This window comes from Bufo bufo, chromosome 1 (assembly GCF_905171765.1).
Source record: "Bufo bufo chromosome 1, aBufBuf1.1, whole genome shotgun sequence".
NCBI classification, from domain to species: domain Eukaryota; kingdom Metazoa; phylum Chordata; class Amphibia; order Anura; family Bufonidae; genus Bufo; species Bufo bufo.
Genome location: NC_053389.1, coordinates 481149869 through 481169726, shown reverse-complemented (window position 1 = coordinate 481169726; position 19858 = coordinate 481149869). Strand labels below are relative to the sequence as shown.

At 41.7% G+C, this 19858-nt stretch overlaps 1 protein-coding gene across 1 annotated transcript in view; it reads left to right on the top strand.

The window, feature by feature from the left end:
* Positions 1 to 19858, top strand: part of PTPRB (protein tyrosine phosphatase receptor type B) — a 158927-nt gene that overhangs the window by 2371 nt on the left and 136698 nt on the right. The window contains exon 2 of the mRNA XM_040409891.1: positions 11795 to 12190. Coding sequence (XP_040265825.1) covers positions 11795 to 12190 — 396 coding nt within the window. The remainder of the gene's footprint in view (positions 1 to 11794; positions 12191 to 19858) is intronic.

Genomic DNA, 19858 nt, shown 5'->3' with positions numbered 1-19858 from the left:
CACCAGATCTGCTGCCCAAAAGCCATGATCGGTGGTGCCTGCGCGAGTAACAGGATCACCCGATTTACGAGCGCTTTGCTCGTTCATAGAGTGATCGGCGGCACATTCAGACGTGCAGATTGTTGGCAACAACCGTTTGCAGGAATGGTCGTTCGCGATAATCTGCCTGATAATTGGTGCGTCTAAATGCACCTTAACATTCTGATAGTATAAAACCCTATGGCGCATTGTATCACACCTTCCCTTCAGCACTTTCTAAAATAATATCATAGATTTAGACACATTTTGCAATACAAATCATAAATGTGCCGCAAGCTGTTAAAGGTGCTGGAAAAATATTCTGGCACAAAACAAACCTATCTTAGTACAGCATATCAGGCTTACTGCCTCTATATTACCACTGCTTGTCAGTGTTCATTGTAAATACACTGCGGTACATGAATACAAATACTGTCAAATACAGCTACCAGAAGTTTACACTGTGTATTTTGAATAACAGATATTTACCAGACAGAGACTGCAACATTTTAAGAGTTTGTTATATTGGGTTTATTTAATTTTTTTGCATTAACAAAGTATATATTTTATGGGGTGATAGATCCGTAAGCAAGGGGATTATCATTTGATTTCGAGACTTTGGTTGGGGCTTAGTCCCATCTAGCCTTATTAACAATAAGATGAAACAATCTCTTTAAGCTCCCTCATCTATCACTGGGGCTGCTGGCCAGGTGCATAAGTACCTGATGCTCCTAACATTAAAAGGGTTTTCCAGGATTTTCTAACTCATGACTTGTCCTTTGAATAGGAATAAAATAAGATCATGACCAGCGTCTTCCTTGTGCAAGATTTTTTTATTCCCGATCAACACAGCAAACAGGCAACGTTTCGTCTTAACACAAGCCTTTCTCAAGCCATAATAAACATCACACAGTGTGAACTTATATACCTCCTCCACAAGGGGTTGTGCCCATTATCACCAATAGAATACTTGTATACAGGTTAAAATATACTAAAACTAATCATCTGTGTCTATATAGATAAACATTTATCCTCCCCATACATGGAGACCCTTCTTACGTCATACATGTGCATGTGAGTTGAAGCATGGCCGCCGCCACATGTCTCCTCAGCGTGATCGATAATCTGCACATGTCCTTATTCTGCATATCCTACGTTCTATTCACCGGACGGAGCATGTCACGTTGCGTCTCCCCTCAAGCAACTTTATTGATAGGGACAACGGGATACATTAACCTCCTTTTTTCTTCCCCACCGCCATATACATCCTTCTCTTCATAGGTATCGAATACCGACACCTTATAATTAGCACAGCACTATTAAATCCTGTGCATAAAATGGCTCCCGATTTGTGTGCTTTTTTAATAAAACAGGGAAACATAGATAATACCAATTGTCTCCATTGCATCATATCTCCATCTCACTATTCTTCGCTGTGGAGACATGCGCCCAGCATCACCAGTCCCCAACTTACTGTAAAAAAAGAGAGAAGATAAAACAATTAGTGCATATGCCATTATATCACCTATAGTGGTTAATACTTTTCAACTGCTCAATATAAAACAATCCTTTTATTGCTAAATATCAACAAACCCCCCATATAACTACATATACCAAGGACAGGAACCCATAGGGCCCTAAAGGTGACTTACATTAAACTCTATATTCAGCCCCTCCGGTTGTAATGTTTCTAAAGTATGTATCCATCTCAACTCTTTTCTCCACAAAAGGCCCTCCCAGTCTCCACCTCTTCGAAGTGGAGGCACAGAGTCAATAATCCTGAACCTCAACTGGTTAATGGAATGTACCTTCTCTTTAAAATGTTTCGGAATTGGTAGCTCCATCTTCTCCTTTCAAATCGTACTTTTGTGTTTGTTGATTCTCTCTCTAGCCTCCATAGTTGTTTTATCCTATTTAGACCAATCTACAAGGGCATTGTATCATATACACCACATGGTCTGATCTACATGTACAGTACAGACCAAAAGTTTAGACACACCTTCTCATTCAAAGAGTTTTCTTTATTTTCATGACTATGAAAATTGTAGATTCACACTGAAGGCATCAAAACTATATATTAAAATATGTGGAATTATATACATAACAAACAAGTGTGATACAACTGAAAATATGTCATATTCTAGGTTCTTCAAAGTAGCCACCTTTTGCTTTGATTACTGCTTTGCACACTCTTGGCATTCTCTTGATGAGCTTCAAGAGGTAGTCCCCTGAAATGGTTTTCACTTCACAGGTGTGCCCTGTCAGGTTTAATAAGTGGGATTTCTTGCCTTATAAATGGGGTTGGGACCATCAGTTGCGTTGAGGAGAAGTCAGGTGGATACACAGCTGATAGTCCTACTGAATAGACTGTTAGAATTTGTATTATGGCAAGAAAAAAGCAGCTAAGTAAAGAAAAACGAGTGGCCATCATTACTTTAAGAAATGAAGGTCAGTCAGTCAGCCGAAAAATTGGGAAAACTTTGAAAGTAAGGGCTATTTGACCATGAAGAAGAGTGATGGGGTGCTGCGCCAGATGACCTGGCCTCCACAGTCACCGGACCTGAACCCAATCGAGATGCTTTGGGGTGAGCTGGACCGCAGAGTGAAGGCAAAAGGGCCAACAAGTGCTAAGCATCTCTGGGAACTCCTTCAAGACTGTTGGAAGACCATTTCAGGTGACTACCTCTTGAAGCTCATCAAGAGAATGCCAAGAGTGTGCAAAGCAGTAATCAAAGCAAAAAGTGGCTACTTTGAAGAACCTAGAATATGACATATTTTCAGTTGTTTCACACTTGTTTGTTATGTATATAATTCCACATGTGTTAATTCATAGCTTTGATGCCTTCATAGTCATGAAAATAAAGAAAACGCTTTGAATGAGAAGGTGTGTCCAAACTTTTGGTCTGTACTGTATATCTTTCTTTAATCTTATAAATCTCTCCATTATATGGCTGGGCAAATGTATCGCCCTTCAACATGTTCCCGCAATTACAGCATCCCAAACATGGAAAGTTTCCTTTTTTTAGGCGTCATAAGGAATGTCTGATCTTCCTTCCTCAGAGGCCCAATATCTGATTTTATCAGTCTATCTTTCAAATTTTTATTACGTCTATAAGACATCAAGGGCTTCTCTTTAAATTCCTGAACTCCAGGGCAGCCTTTCTCCAACACAACCCAATCCTGTCTCAAAATTTGTGTTAACTTGGGGCTCAATCCACCAAATGTGGAAACAAAAGGTATGAGCATTCCTTTATCTTTATTTTTCTTTTCCTTAATACTACCTTCTTTCTCACTCAACATTACTTGTGTGCCAAGTCTACGCAGGAGGCCATCCAGATATCCTCGCTGCAGAAACCTGGCACACATTTCTTCAACCCTAATATGTAATTTCTCTTCATCTGCCACAATCCGTCTAACTCAAAACGTGACTCCAAGGCAAAGAGTCTATCATATGTTTTGGGTGGTTGCTCCAATAGTATAACATATTATTTCTATCAGTTGGCTTCATAAAAATATCTGTTTTAATCATATCTCCTTCCAACATATACTAGTACATCCAGAAATTAGATTGACTGTTGTGACTTAGTCATAGTCAAGGACAGACCTTCCACACAATGATTTAAATAGTCATAGAACTCATTCAGAGTATGCTCATCCCCTTTACATATCATAAAGATATCGTCGATGTAGTGCCACCAACTCAGGATGTGCTCATCGAAGTTGTACCTTTACACATACTGATCCTCGAACCGCCCCATAAAGATATTGGCATAAGTTGGGGCCACACTCGACCCCATTGCCGTGCACCTCCTCTTCCAATAGAGGTCGTCCCCAAAGAGAAAATAATTCCTCTCGAGGACAACCTCAAGCAGTCCGAGGATCAGCCTTGCACAGGGTGGAGCACATCCCGAGTCGGCCAGCGCCACATCAACGGCATCTAGACTTTCACTGTGTCTTATAGATGTATATAATGATGCTACATCAAATGTCACTAAATAATAACCACTTAAGAAAACCACATTTCTCAATTTCAGCAGAAAATCTGAGGTATCCCTAATATAGGAGGGTGCAGCTGTGGCAAAACATCAAAGCACTTTATCCAGGAAAACAGCTACTGGACTAAATATAGATCCCCTCCCAGACACAATTGGTCTGCCAGGAGGATCCTTCAAGTCTTTGTGTATTTTAGGGAGTATATATAGTACAGGTGTAATTGGTTTCTCAACAATGAGAATTTTTTTCAAATCTTCATCACATCAATAATCCCCCTCTCATAGGCATCATTAACCTTTTTCTCTATCCTCTTTTGAATCTCAAACTTGGGGGCTAATTTTGTATATACCTCCTCATCTTTCAGTTGTCTCCAAACTTCCATTTTGTACTTTGATGTGTCCATTACCACAACTGCACCCCCCTTATCTGCTTGTTTAATAGTTATTTGCTTATTTTAATCATCTGTCTTAGTGCATCTCTTTCTGGTCTTGAGAGATTATGTCCAAAACCGAACATCGATGTATAATCTGCCCTCAGTTCAGCCACCCTGCGGGTCACCAACTCAATGTATGATTCCACAAAGCGATTGTACCGACAGGGAGCAAATACGCTCTTCAGTCTCAGACCATAATCCTTCAAACACATCATACTCATATCATGTTGACATTTCACAGTATCTCCAGGTTTGTCTAAAAAGAAATCTCAAATTCCTAAAAAAAAATTGTAAATCTATCTCCAACTGGAACCAGTCGACCTTCTCTACAGGACAGAATGAAAGTCCCTTGTTCAACACCTTAATTTCCATTTCCGTTAGCTCAACTGAAGATATATTTAATACCAAACTCAATTCTGAGGGTTCTTTCTGGTTGTTGGTCGTGGTCTCTACATTTGATATTTCGGAAAATATCTGCCTCTTCTTCTCGGAGTGCCGATGTTTCCTTCCGCCCCTTCTGTTCTTCCTCCTTGGGCTTGCTCCCGACTTCCAAAAAATCTGATCGGGTTGTCTCATTTGTAGAGTCTGAATCACATGTAGTAAAGCCAAATTGTGTATGTCCAAATCCCCTTCCTCTTCTCCTAACTTAGGGACCACTCCCTTGTAATCTTTGCCGATTATAAATCTTACCGGTCTTATAGTCCTCCAAGTCACGATGCCTTTTCACCTTTTCTGTTTCCATCCGATGTCTTTGTACCTGCTGGGACATTTTTTCTTTATAGGCTGTAACGTCAGTCGCAGTCATCAGACTCTTGATTTCCTCCTCCAACGTTTGTACAGCAGCCTGTGTTGCCACCAATTTCTTTTGGAGAAATTCCACATTTAAAATAATTACTTCAAAAGCATATTTATTATTCACCAACTCAAATTTCTTGCAAAATTCCTCATTGTCAGGGAATAAATTCAGCTTCAGGTTCGACCTCATACAACGCGGTATACGTTGAGTCATGATCTTATTTTATAAGGTAATAGAATGAAAAGGGTGGCTCACCTGTTCACCAGCAGGATGCAGGTGCTCAAATCAGTATGGTTCACCCACTCACACAGTTAAAAATAGTTCAAATAATGATTGGCACTCTCTCGGAATTCACAACAAAGTCAATTTATTAATAAAAGCAATTCCACTATAACATTTCATGCCTAATAAAACCAGTAGTTAGTAAAATTATGTACACACCTAGATAAATCGGTACTAAAACAGAAGAAAGTATTGAACACAATGGGCCAGATTTATCATTACTCTGACAGCTCACTCCACTTTCACATATGGCTAAAGTCAGTTTTAGCTAAGTCAGATTTATGATTGGCCCTTTAAGACTGTAATAAATGTAGTTTGACGGTAGCAATTTATCCGTCAGTAAGCAGCTTTACAAAAGTCGCACATCTTTACAAAAAAGTTGCATGTTCTATCTTATCTAAGTCTCATAAGATAAGCATGGTCCTCACTGGAGTGAAATTGCGCATTTTTTTGCGACTTTTTTGCGACTTTTTAAATAGTCGCAATAGTAAATCTGTCTAGAGATTCATTTACATAAGAAAACATGCACACTTTAAGAAAACGGGAGCATAGTGCAGAGCAGAAAAAAGTTGCTAATTTTTGCGCAGTTTTAGCGATTGCGCAAAAATCTTTCACTCCATTATTCTGACTTGAGCTAATGATAAATCTGGCCCAATACCTGTATAAAAATATTCAGAATAAAATATTCGCAACGGTAAGCATATACAACAATCCTAGTATATTCTAAATATTATATTCGTGATCTTGTATCTCTTACAACATGCGATTATTGCAACAATGCTTCCACACTAAAATCCAGCCTCTGTTGGTCTATGTCCATAACAGTAACCGTATATACGTGTCCTTTTAAATACCACTTTTTTGTATAGCTATGAATGTATCCGATATAGATAATTCACAAAAAGTTCACGAACATTCAGGCTTTCGATAAATTAGCCTAGGTACCTTTTAAAACAAGCTGCAATCCTTCTCCTGTTATGGCAAAATCCCCTTTGTATTCACCCCATATGCGCTCTAACTTACAGTTTGTTGCTGAGGGATCTCAAATTGCAAGCCGGCTGTGGCGTCCCACGTGTCACGAAGCTTGGAGCGATCTTACCTCAGTGCGAAGTTTCTGTTTGCTCTCGTATGCTGGGGGATGGTGTCAGCTGGGTGACGTGATTATTCGTAAGCAGTGCAGCAGTAGTAATCGCAGGTATAGAATTTTCTTCGAAATTGCGGCGCGCTCCGATGTATTGTAAATTCTTGGTCTACAGTCACATAAAAGTTTGGGGGTCCTCCTCTACCAAACACGTTTCAGGACTTTCTCTGGTCCCTTCTTCAGTGGTTAAGCCCCCATATTGTCCATGCAGGATTTATATACCTTAGGTCACATGTTTTTTGAAGTTGTCTAAAAACTATGGGCTGGAATCAGTTCCGATATACCTTCTATTCATACATTCTTTTGTAGATAGGCTATGATCCAATGTCATCAGTCCATAGAGTATATTCAATTTCTCATAGATATACAGTGGAAGTATGCTGCCTATCAGCTCATTTGCGTTATTATATTCCAGAGCAATATATGTATAAATATATATATAGAGATAAAAAATATATTTTCACTTTTTAGTCTCATTTTTGCAGAAGCTTATTTAATTAGTTATATAGATACATGTGATATGTTCTGGCTCCTATTGGAGCCTTTTAAAAATTTGACCTTTTGCATGTTGTGTCACGTTCCCAGTGACAATCATTAGATGCAATGTCACAATATGACAACACAAACATCATGTCCTGTGACACGTTGCCTTGTAGCCACAGCCATAAAGTAATATACATGTACTCAAATGAAAATGTATATTACTAATATACAGTCAGGTCCATAAATATTGGGACATCGACACAATTCTAACATTTTTGGCTCTATACACCACCACAATAGATTTGAAATGAAACAAACAAGATGTGCTTTAACTGCAGACTGTCAGCTTTAATTTGAGGGTATTAACATCCAAATCAGGTGAACGGTGTAGGAATTACAACAGTTTGCATATGTGCCTCCCACTTGTTAAGGGACCAAAAGTATTGGGACAGAATAATAATCATAAATCAAACTTTCACTTTTTAATACTTGGTTGCAAATCCTTTGCAGTCAATTACAGCCTGAAGTCTGGAACACATAGACATCACCAGACGCTGGGTTTCATCCCTGGTGATGCTCTGCCAGGCCTCTACTGCAACTGTCTTCAGTTCCTGCTTGTTCTTGGGGCATTTCCCTTCAGTTTTGTCTTCAGCAAGTGAAATGCATGCTCAATCGGATTCAGGTCAGGTGATTGACTTGGCCATTGCATAACATTCCACTTCTTTCCCTTAAAAAACTCTTTGGTTGCTTTTGCAGTATGCTTTAGGTCATTGTCCATCTGCACTGTAAAGCGCCGTCCAATGAGTTCTGAAGCATTTGGCTGAATATAAGCAGATAATATTGCCCGAAACACTTCAGAATTCATCCTGCTGCTTTTGTCAGAAGTCACATCATCAATAAATACAAGAGAACCAGTTCCATTGGCAGCCATACATGCCTACGCTATGACACTACCACGACCATGCTTCACTGATGAGGTGGTATACTTAGGATCATGAGCAGTTTCTTTCCTTCTCCATACTCTTCTCTTCCCATCACTCTGGTACAAGTTGATCTTGGTCTCATCTGTCCATAGGATGTTGTTCCAGAACTGTAAAGGCTTTTGTAGATGTCATTTGGCAAGCTCCAATCTGGCCTTCCTGTTTTTGAGGCTCACCAATGGTTTACATCTTGTGGTGAACCCTCTGTATTCACTCTGGTGAATTCTCTTGATTGTAGACTTTGACACACATACACCTACCTCCTGGAGAGTGTTCTTGATCTGGCCAACTGTTGTGAAGGGTGTTTTCTTCACCAGGGAAAGAATTTTTCGGTCATCCACCACAGTTGTTTTCCGTGGTCCTCCGGGTCTTTTGGTGTTGCTGAGCTCACCGGTGCGTTCCTTCTTTTTATGAATGTTCCAAACAGTTGTTTTGGCCACACCTAATGTTTTTGCTATCTCTCTGATGGGTTTGTTTTGTTTTTTCAGCCTAATGGTGGCTTGTTTCACTGATAGTGAAAGCTCTCTTTGGATCTCATCTTGAGAGTTGACAGCAACAGATTACAACTGCAAATAGCACACTTGAAATGAACTCTGGACCTTTTATCTGCTCGTTGTAATTGGGATAATGAGGGAATAACACACACCTGGCCATGGGACAGCTGAGAAGCCAATTGCCCCATTACTTTTGGTTCCTTAACAAGTGGGAGGCACATATGCAAACTGTTGTAATTCCTACACCGTTCACCTGATTTGGAGGTAAATACCCTCAAATTAAAGCTGACAGTCTGCAGTTAAAGCACATTTTGTTTGTTTCATTTCAAATCCATTGTGGTGGTATATAGAGCCAAAAATGTTAGAATTGTGTCGATGTCCCAATCTTTATGGACCTGACTGTACTTACATTCTGAATATTGCCCTTATGTCCCAGTTCCAGGCCCTGTAAACAACTGAGTGAATAGTAAAGGGGAATTTGTTGGGTAATTAATGGTTTTTTGTACTATTGCCAGCTCTTTTCTTAAAATTTAAGACAACCTTCGACTTCACAGCCATGTAGGAAACAGGAGTTAATAATCCTTTAAAGAGGTTCTGTCACACAAAAATGCAGTGCAATCTGACAGCACCATGTTATAGAGCAAGAGAAGCGCGGGCAGCAGTATTTTGTGCTGCACTGTGGTATTTGGTTTTGCAGAGGCATTGTTTTGTACTGTACTGTGGCTGTAATGACTGTAGGTAGGGACAGACAAAGACAGTGAACCCTAAGGCTAGTACCCAGCCCGCTTTCACTTCCTACTTGCAGTACAAACCCTAGATAGCAAGACCGCAGCTGGTTGATGATCCCTACGCTATATAAGTGCAGAGACAACTAACAAACAAAGACAGACAAACACAATACAGCGTAGTATGTAAATGGGTCAAAACGAGTCAGGCTACACAGTACCAAACAAGAGAGTAAGAGTGGTAAGAAGACAAGCTGAGATCAGAACCAGATGGACTACGCAGTACCAAAAGATAGACAGAGGCTGGTCAGAAGACAAGCCAGGGTCAGAAACAAGCAATCCAAATAAGCACAGGAACAAGAACCAAGAACACAGCTAGTGAGTCAAAGACTATCATAGGCACTGGTGTATGGCCAGGAAGGGATTTAACTAGAGCGTCTTGTCCCTGGATCAGAACCTGATAGGTCCATGACTCAGCGCTCCATTAGTCAGCAACACTAGCACACAGGAGTATAGCAGCTGAGCAATCAGCGCACTGCTAATCTCTCCCAGCACATGCACGCTGCGGGGAGAAACAAAGCACTGCATTGCTGCTAAGGATGCGGTTGCATCACCAGGGGGAGTGGCTATGCAGCACATCTCGCCCAGCGTGGCCGTACCAAGGCTGAGTATTGCGCCACTGGAGCCTGGACAGGTAAGTTTGTTACAGTGGCATTTGTTTTTGCAGAGGCAGTGTTTTGTGCTGCACAGTGGGAACAAGTGAACCCTAAATTCCACCTGAACCTCTGTCCCTGCCTACTTGCATGACCAACTGAAGTGGCGGACCACAACAGGACAACGTTCACTGCTTATATATGTACTTACCAGGGAAAAGCAGAGGGAAAAAAACTACAAAGTGACAGGCAGGCACATAAATACTGAGAAAAACCCAGTACCAAATTACTCAGAGTCAAACATACTGGATCAAAACCAAAAGAGAACAATGAAGCCAAATCAGAAAGCAGATCACTAAACAATACCAAGCCAATGTCATACATGAGCAGTCAAGTCCAGGTCCAAATACCTCAGACAGAAGCGAGTCCATGAACCAAGCCAGGGTCAAACCAGGACATGCAGAAAAGCCAAATCAGAATCCAAGAATCAGGGTCTAAAGGAGTAGTCAAAGTCAGAACTCAGGAGGTCACAACAATCCAAAGCACTGGTGAGGTATACAGAACCATTCACAGGCAATCTGTGACCAACAGATTGCCTGTTTAAATACCCCGCAGTTCCTAGTGACATAATGCACTCCCTGGTGGCGTGAGATGAGACTGTCTCCCTGGCAAACAGATGCCAGCAGGTACACGGACAATCGTGTGAGCTGGCGCTGGTAGTGACAATTTTGTACTGCACTGTTGTATTTGGTTCTGCTGGGGAGGTATTTTGTTCTGCACTACGGTATGGCTGGCACTGCTTTCTTCTGTTGTCCCACCTTCAGATAATTTGAACCCACCTACAACATGGGGCCACTTTTAGTTTTTTTTCCAGGCCCGTTTTGAGTTCCCAGTCCGCCCCTGGCTGTCAGTCATTGATAACACCTACCTCCAGTAACGATGGATCTTCACAGGGCTGCAGATATAAATATTTAAGTTACAGGCTTTACTGTATCTTTTCCAACTAAAATATATATCAATCTGCTCATCTCCTCCTGCTCTATAACATGCTGCCTGCAGACTGCACTGCATTTTTTGGTGACAGGTTCTCTTTTAGGGAAACAACGGTCATTTGGGACATCACCCTGCTTTCTCAGAAAAATAATATAACATTTGTATAAATATTTGAGCAGCTTGACTAAAGTAGGCAACTCATGGACATACTGTATACAGTGTGGGTATTTTTGAGTTTATACAGAAATACTCTTTAAATTAAACGGGTTGTCCGGCTTTGGAGCCAACAACCCCTTGGGTCCTAACCTGTGGTCCTGAACATAAAACCCCCCACTCCATTCCCATCTGCAGGACCAGGAAACGGCTTGAACCCATGATCACTGTGGCCAATCACACATTTCTCAGGATGGAACAAAATGATATAAAAAAAAACGTAATGTATTAAAAGCATCTTTTGAAAAAAATAAAAAATTGGCGTGCCGTGGATTTCTCCTTTGAAATAGATGATTGACTTGAAAGCTACATCACAGCAGTGATGTACTATTCAAGCTGCTGTGACCACTGAGGGTTCAAGCTGTTTCCTGCTGCTGCAGGGACCGGAAGCAGAGAGGAATGTACTGGTTGTTTTATGATCTGGGCCACAGGTTAGGAACCCGGGGGTTGTCAGCTCCAAGGCTGGAAAGCCCTTTAACATTGGGAAGAGAAAAGACTACATGGATATGACCATCAATGCTGGAAACGTCATGCATTTTTTGTTGTTATACATGATAGATTATAATGTGTTTTCTCTCTTGCTTTTACAGAGAGCTTCTTAATATACCATGACCAGAAGAATGTTTGTATTAGCATCGGCAAGTATGTGAGTGTTACAAAATGTAATGTGACATATCGCAGCCAGCATTGGAAATGGACAGAAGATGGGAAGCTACATAACGTCAAATCCTCCATGTGTCTGGGCATGTCTCTCGCTTCTGCTTCTCACTTTCGCCCCGCCATGCTTGTTGATTGTGCTAATGCCCCCACATGGACATGCCATAAAAGTGAACGACTTCTTGAAGTTGGAAATACTTCTCTGTTCTTACGAAAACAAGGAATTAGGGTTGTTGTTAAAAAGGGAACAAAATACCCCAATACCTGGAAAAGAATGGAGGTGGATGAAGTAGGAAAAATTGCATTTGAAAACATATGTCTAGATGAAGGTAAGTAATGTTAATATACAAAACCACTCACATACTGTATACAGTGTAATATATTAAGATGATGTAGCCCCAAAATAGGCTTTAAAAATTATTTCACCAGATAAGCCCAATACCATGTAACCTTTATCTATCTATCTATCTATCTATCTATCTATCTATCTATCCATCTATCTAATTTATCTATCTTCTACCTATCATCTATCTGTCCCGTAATAATACAGTAGAACCTGTCATAACAGTTAACACTCTGAACCACAAAAATGAGTAAAAAGGAATAATTAATAAACATATACAAAAACAGAATAGTAGATAGCATTTAACAGGGGTGTAGCTACTGCTGTAGCAGCCACAGCGCCCCGGACAGGCAGGCAGTTTCCCTTCAGTAGCTGGGACCGTAGCTGGCTGAAGGGGAGGTAGATTTAACCTGCCCTCTCTCAGGCTGTATAACAGATAGAGATATGAGCCAGGTATTGTTTTAAATCTAAGAGAGTGCCTTTAGAAACCAGCTTGGGAGTGAGATCTGCAACTAATACCTGCAATTCTAATTTCTGACCTGGTTTCTAAAGGTTCTCTTTCTGGTTGTGTTCTGGCTCGCACTGCAATCCCTTGTTCTAAAGCTTAGATTGTCATACTTTTTCTCTCTTCACATTTGGGGGGTTTGAAAAAATGAGCACCTATTTAATTACACCTTCTGTGCCTAATTAAGCAATTTATTGAAGCCACAACTCAGACATTTACCAGTGTTGAGATTATATCATAAAAAGTCACACCATACCCTCGCACCACACAAGTTCACATTTCACACTGTCCCTATCCACTAATTTTTTTGCAACAGCAACAATAAGTATTTCCAGGAGTGTCCACAGATCTGGCAGGAAAATTTCCCGATGAGCCGATGCCTAAGGCCCCTTGCAGACGAGCGTGTCCGGATTAGGTCCGGATGCGTCCCGGTGCATTGCGGCAAACCCGCGCGAGTAGGTACGCAAATGCAGTTGTGACTGCGATTGCGTTCCGATGTTCAGTTTTTATTGCGCGGGTGCAAATATTTATTGCACGCGCGTGATAAAAAACCGACTGTGGTACCCAGATCCGAACTTCTTCACAGAAGTTCAGGTTTGGGTTAGTTGCAGTGTAGATTGTACTATTTCACCTTATAACATGGTTATAAGGGAAAATAATAGCATTCTGAATACAGAATGCATAGTAAAATAGGGCTGGAGGGGTTAAAAAAAAAAATAATTTAACTCACCTTAATCCACTTGTTCGCGCAGCCGGCATCTCTTCTGTCTTCTTTTGTGAGGAATAGGACCTTTGATGACGTCACTACGCTCATCACATAGTCCGTCACATGATCCATCACTATGGCGATGGATCATGTGACGGACCATTTGATGAACGTAGTGACGTCATCAAAGGTCCTTTTCCTCACAGGTGAAGACAGAAGAGATGCCGGCTGCGCGAACAAGTGGATTAAGGTGAGTTAAATTATTATATTTTTTTTTTAACCCCTCCAGCCCTATTTTACTATGCATTCTGTATTCAGAATGCTATTATTTTCCCTTATAACCATGTTATAAGGGGAAATAATAATGATTGGGTCCCCATCCCGATCATCACCTTGCAACTGTCTGTGAAAATCGCACCGCATCCGCACTTGCTTGCGGATGCTTGCGATTTTCACGCAACCCTATTCATTTCTATGGGGCCTGCGTTACGTGAAAAACACACGAAGAGGAGCATGCTGCGATTTTCACGCAACGCACAAGTGATGCGTGAAAATCACCGCTCATGTGCACAGCCCCATTGAAATGAATGGGTCCGGATTCAGTGCGGGTGCAATGCGTTCACCTCACGCATCGCACCCGCGTGGAAATCTCGGCCGTGTGAAAGGGGCCTAAGGGGCTGCTGAAGCCTTCTTCTCTGCTGCTGTTGGGGTACATAATGAGCTCTCAGAGGTTATTCATGCTGTGATAACCAGGTACTCATTTACTCGGCGTGCGACCTCACATGCTCTCCTGAATTCCACTGTTGCGGCCCCAATCTCACCTCCTAAGCCCCCTGCTCCATATCTTAATCAGAGACAACTGGAAGAGGAGGACAGATAATCACATCTATTGATGGCCACAACAAGGGACAGCTTTTGGTTCAATATATGGTGCTGCTCTGTGGTATATGGTTCTGCTGGGATGGTATTTTATGCTATGGTATTGCTGACCCCATCTACTTGTGTTGCCTTCGTCTTCTGTCAATTTGGACCCCCCTACAACATGGGATGACTCTTAGGTTTTTTCTTCCAGGGCCACTTTAGGTTTCCAGTCTGCCTCTGAGCACTTGTAATGTGCTTTTCTCACATGGGCTGCAAAGCACAGTCCAGATGCAAGCAATCGGCACGTTATACTGTCACAGGAGGAGAGCAAATTAGTTATTTGCCCACAAATGCCAAACTGAAGATGTGCATTTTGTTTTAAAAGAGTTCAATGATGATATGATGACATCTCTATTATTTATCAGAGAAAGTGGGGCTTGCATGAAGGTTCTGATTCCAAATGTTTTTTAGTGGGTCATGGGTATGGACATAATTGTACAAAAGTGGTCAAATATATATATAAAAAAAAAAAAAAAATACACATACTTGGTACTGCTGTAATCATACTGACCTAGAGAATGCCACATGGTGAGAGCCAATGAAAAAACTCTGCTATGGGGCCCAGCCTTTTCTATTTAAGCCCCTGGCTAGGGATGAGCAAATTGACTTCGGATGAAACAGCCGAAGTCAATTTCGCATAAAACTTTGTTCCAATACTGTACTGTACCGCATTGGAACTAAGTTTTATGCGAATTGACTTTGGATGTTTCATCCGAAGTCGATTTGCTAATCCCTACCTCTGGCCTAAAATATATCAGATGTAAAAGATATTAACAAAGTCCACATTCAGATTCATACATCATGGAAGTCAATTAAATGTTAATGTTATGCAATCCAAGGTGATATACACTCACCTAAAGAATTATTAGGAACACCTGTTCTATTTCTCATTAATGCAATTATCTAGTCAACCAATCACATGGCAGTTGCTTCAATGCATTTAGGGGTGTGGTCCTGGTCAAGACAATCTCCTGAAATCCAAACTGAATGTCAGAATGGGAAAGAAAGGTGATTTAAGCAATTTTGAGCGTGGCATGGTTGTTGGTGCCAGACGGGCCGGTCTGAGTATTTCACAATCTGCTCAGTTACTGGGATTTTCACGCACAACCATTTCTAGGGTTTACAAAGAATGGTGTGAAAAGGGAAAAACATCCAGTATGCGGCAGTCCTGTGGGCAAAAATGCCTTGTGGATGCTAGAGGTCAGAGGAGAATGGGCCGACTGATTCAAGCTGATAGAAGAGCAACGTTGACTGAAATAACCACTCGTTACAACCGAGGTATGCAGCAAAGCATTTGTGAAGCCACAACACGCACAACCTTGAGGCGGATGGGCTACAACAGCAGAAGACCCCACCGGGTACCACTCATCTCCACTACAAATAGGAAAAAGAGGCTACAATTTGCACGAGCTCACCAAAGATGGACTGTTGAAGACTGGAAAAATGTTGCCTGGTCTGATGAGTCTCGATTTCTGTTGAGACATTCAAATGGTAGAGTCCGAATTTGGCGTAAACAGAATGAGAACATGTATCCATCCTCTGATGGCTACTTCTAGCAGGATAATGCACCATGTCACAAAGCTCGAATCATTTCAAATTGGTTTCTTGAACATGACAATGAGTTCACTGTACTATAATGGCCCCCACAGTCACCAGATCTCAACCCAATAGAGCATCTTTGGGATGTGGTGGAACGGGAGCTTCGTGCCCTGGATGTGCATCCCTCAAATCTCCATCAACTGCAAGATGCTATCCTATCAATATGGGCCAACATTTCTAAAGAATGCTATCAGCACCTTGTTGAATCAATGCCACGTAGAATTAAGGCAGTTCTGAAGGCAAAAGGGGGTCCAACACCGTATTAGTATGGTGTTCCTAATAATTCTTTAGGTGAGTGTATATTATCATGATATATATATAAAATAGAAAAATAATATACCAAGGACGTCTACTTGCTGCATGTATACTTAAAATTCAGGGTGTTGAAATTGTAATGATTAGTCAATCGCAGATCATGTGACACTCTTGATTTTATGTTGTGCTTGTAAGTCCATTGAATATAGTTTTAAAGGGCTTCTGTCAGCCCACTAAACCGTTTTTTTTTTTGTTTACTAATAATCCCTACACTGCGAGCTCTGCATACATAAGTTAAATAATAATTTTTGTTCAGTAGAATTTGATAAAAAGCGATTTTTAAAATATGCAAATTACCTTGTTACCAGCAAGTAGGGTGGCTACTTGCTGGTAGCAGCCGCATCCTCCGACCCTAATGACGCCCCCTCCGAAATTGTGATTGACAGGGCCAGGGAACGGAATCGTTCTCTGCTGGCCCTGCCTGTTAGCATTCAAAATCTGGCGCCTGCGCCGCGGCCGTACCTATCTTCAATCTGCGCAGGCGCACTGAGAGACGGCCACTCGCTCGGCCACTCTATCCTCAATGCGCCTGCGCCGATGACGTCACATCTACACCCGGCGCAGGCGCATTGAGGAGAGAGCGGCCGCCTCTCAGTGCGCCTGTGCAGATTGAAGATGCGTACGGCCGCAGCGCAGGCGCCAGATTTTGAATGCTAACAGGCAGGGCCAGCAGAGAACGATTCCATTCCCTGGCCCTGTCAATCACAATGCGGAGGGGGCGTCATTAGGGTCGGAGGATGCGGCTGCTACCAGCAAGTAGCCGCCCTAATTTGCATATTTTAAAAATCGCTTTTTATCATATTCTACTGAACAAAAATTATTATTTAACTTATGTATGCAGAGCTCGCAGTGTAGGGATTATTAATAAACAAAAAAAAAACAAAAAAACGGTTTAGTGGGCTGACAGAAGCCCTTTAAGTACTTTCAGAAAACTGTGTTACCCTATGAAAGGGGCTTGTTTTAGCCTCAAGTCTTATACTATAAGGGAAAGTGTGCTGACCCATTTCTCCATATAACTGTACATGTGTGATACAGTGCCCCCTCATTCATACAATGCACCAGGGGAGTAGCTAATGGCTCATGGGCCCTGGTGCAAGAGTTCAGCTAGGACCCCCCTTCCCTCAGTGCTTTGTGGCCAGGGGCAGGGAAGCACATGAGGCAAAAATTGAAACGGCACCTTTAACCCCTTTCCTCCAGCCAGAGGTGTAACTTGACCAGCATACACTTTCTATAATACTGGTGTCTTCTTATACAGCACAAGTGTCTTTGGGCCCCTCAGGCTCCTGGGCCCGGTAGCGACTGCCACCTCTGCACCCTCTATAGCTATGCTCCTGCGAATGCACCCCTCTTTCAAGCACCCTGCACCCCATGCCCACCTCTCTGAAACAGAATGATCCTCAAGGTCCCCCACCCACACAGACTGCTCCCCATGCCTCTCACTTTTACAGAGACTGCTCCTATGCTCTCCTCTAACAGACAGTGCCTCCTTCTCCCCTCTTTGACATAGACTGCTCCTTATGAACCCTCGCACACATAGCTCCTTATGCTCCCCCACCACTGCTATAAATATATAGGGGGACATTTATTAAGCACGTTGCACCAGAATTATGGCATAAAATGCACCAAAAAGAAGGGCGTCTTAATTTGCGGCAAATATGTCAACTGTCACCATCAAAAATGCATCACGCCAGAAACAAGTTATAAATGTCAAAGTGGGCGGGGCTATCAAATTGGCGTATAGTACACCTCATTTATCATCCTCTTAACTGCAGAAATGGCTCCAATTGTTGCAGACAATTAAGCCAGGTTATGTGGTGGTGTTTTGTGTAAAAAGTCGCATTTATGGCATAAAGATGTGACTTTTTGTCAAAAAGTCACTTTTATAAAAAGAAAAACCAACTCATCATGGGACAAAATGATAGGTAAGTATTAAAACAGGATGCGCTAATTTTTATCTAATATAAATGAGCTAAACAGCAGGGTTTTGTCAGTAAATTAACATTAAACAAAACAGTAACAAAAACGTCCCAAATCTAAGACAAAAGTCACAATTTACCACTGGAAATGTCGCAAATATGCTTCAAACATTGCAAATATGTTTTCAAAAGTCGCAAGTGCGGTATGGCAGGGGTTCGTTGAAAGTCGCATTTTACTGCTGTTGGCGTTAAAATGTCGCAAATTGAGAGAAATAGGTGGATTATCAAGTTTATATTTAAAAAAGTCACATTTTAAAAGGGCAGTGCGCCCTTTGATAAATGAGGTGAAACAAAATTACCACTTTTGATATGTAATTTAGTATTTTTTTGGGGCGCAAATTATGCCATTATTGATACTTGTCCCCCATAGTGTCCTTAAAACCACATACAAAAAGGGCAAATCTGCAGAAAATGCACATTAAAATCTGCATGTCTGATATCCAGATTTTACAGTGGAATGCCCACAGAAAATCCCCCCAAAATTTTCCACATTTGAACCTGATCTGTAAAACTAACTGAATGGATGTGTCCCTGCTGCGCTTCCCAAGTGATCAGCTGTAGGAAAAGTGCAGCCTTACACATAGGAGCGGATTGGCCATAGACCCTACAGAGAAATTTCCCGGTGGGCCGATGCCTAGGAGGGCCACCCAAGCCCTCCTCACGGTCAACAACCAGGTACATAATGATCTGATTCTGCCCAGCAGCCATAGGTGCCCTCTTGAATCCTCAGGCTAGCGATATAGTTGAATACTGTGGTGCAGATGGCAGTATTTTGTGCTTCACTGTGGTATTTGGTTCAGCTGGGTTGGTATATTGCTCTGCAGTATTGTCACCCTGCCTAATTATTTTGCCCCGCCTTCAGTCAATTTGGATCCACCTGCAACATGGGACCACTTTTACTTTTTTTTTTCCAGGGCTACTTTTAGTTCCCAGTCCGCCCCGCTTACACAGTACACATTACCCAATGAGCATCAATCAAGGGCAACCACCTGTCCTTCGGGACTGCACTTGGATCTCAGTTCCAAACTGGAGGCCTCTGCTTTATGTCCACATACAAGTGCCCTAATAAAGCAGAAAACCCCATTGTTTGTCCAGGTTACATTGGTTTTGTCTGTCCAGTTTAGGCTGAGTTCACATCACCGTTTAGCTTTCCGTTCTTCTGATCCATCAGAAGAAGAGAGAGAGGGGAAAAAAAAGGATCCTGTAGAAAAACGGGTCCTGTTGCATCAGTTGTCATTGTCATCCATTTGAGCTATTTTCATTTGAGATACGTTTTTTAGACGGGGAAAAAAAGTCCTGTATGCAGTACTTTTGCTTCCGTCTAAAAAAAACGGATCTCATACGGAAATGGCTCAAACGGATGACAACTGATGGAACAGGATCCGTTTTTTTTTTTTTACTGGATCCAGTTTTTTCTCTCTCTCTTCTTCTGACGGATCAGAAGAACAGAAAGCTAAACGGTGATGTGAACTCCCGCTTACATGGATTGTGTCTAGTATTGAAGCTGAGCTCCATTGAGCTGTTATACTACACACTTTTTAGAAGAAAGCACCCATGTATTTTTTTTATTTTGTGTAACCCCTTTAATGAGTCGTGTTGATACATGGTGGGGGGGTTAAAATAAATTAAAAC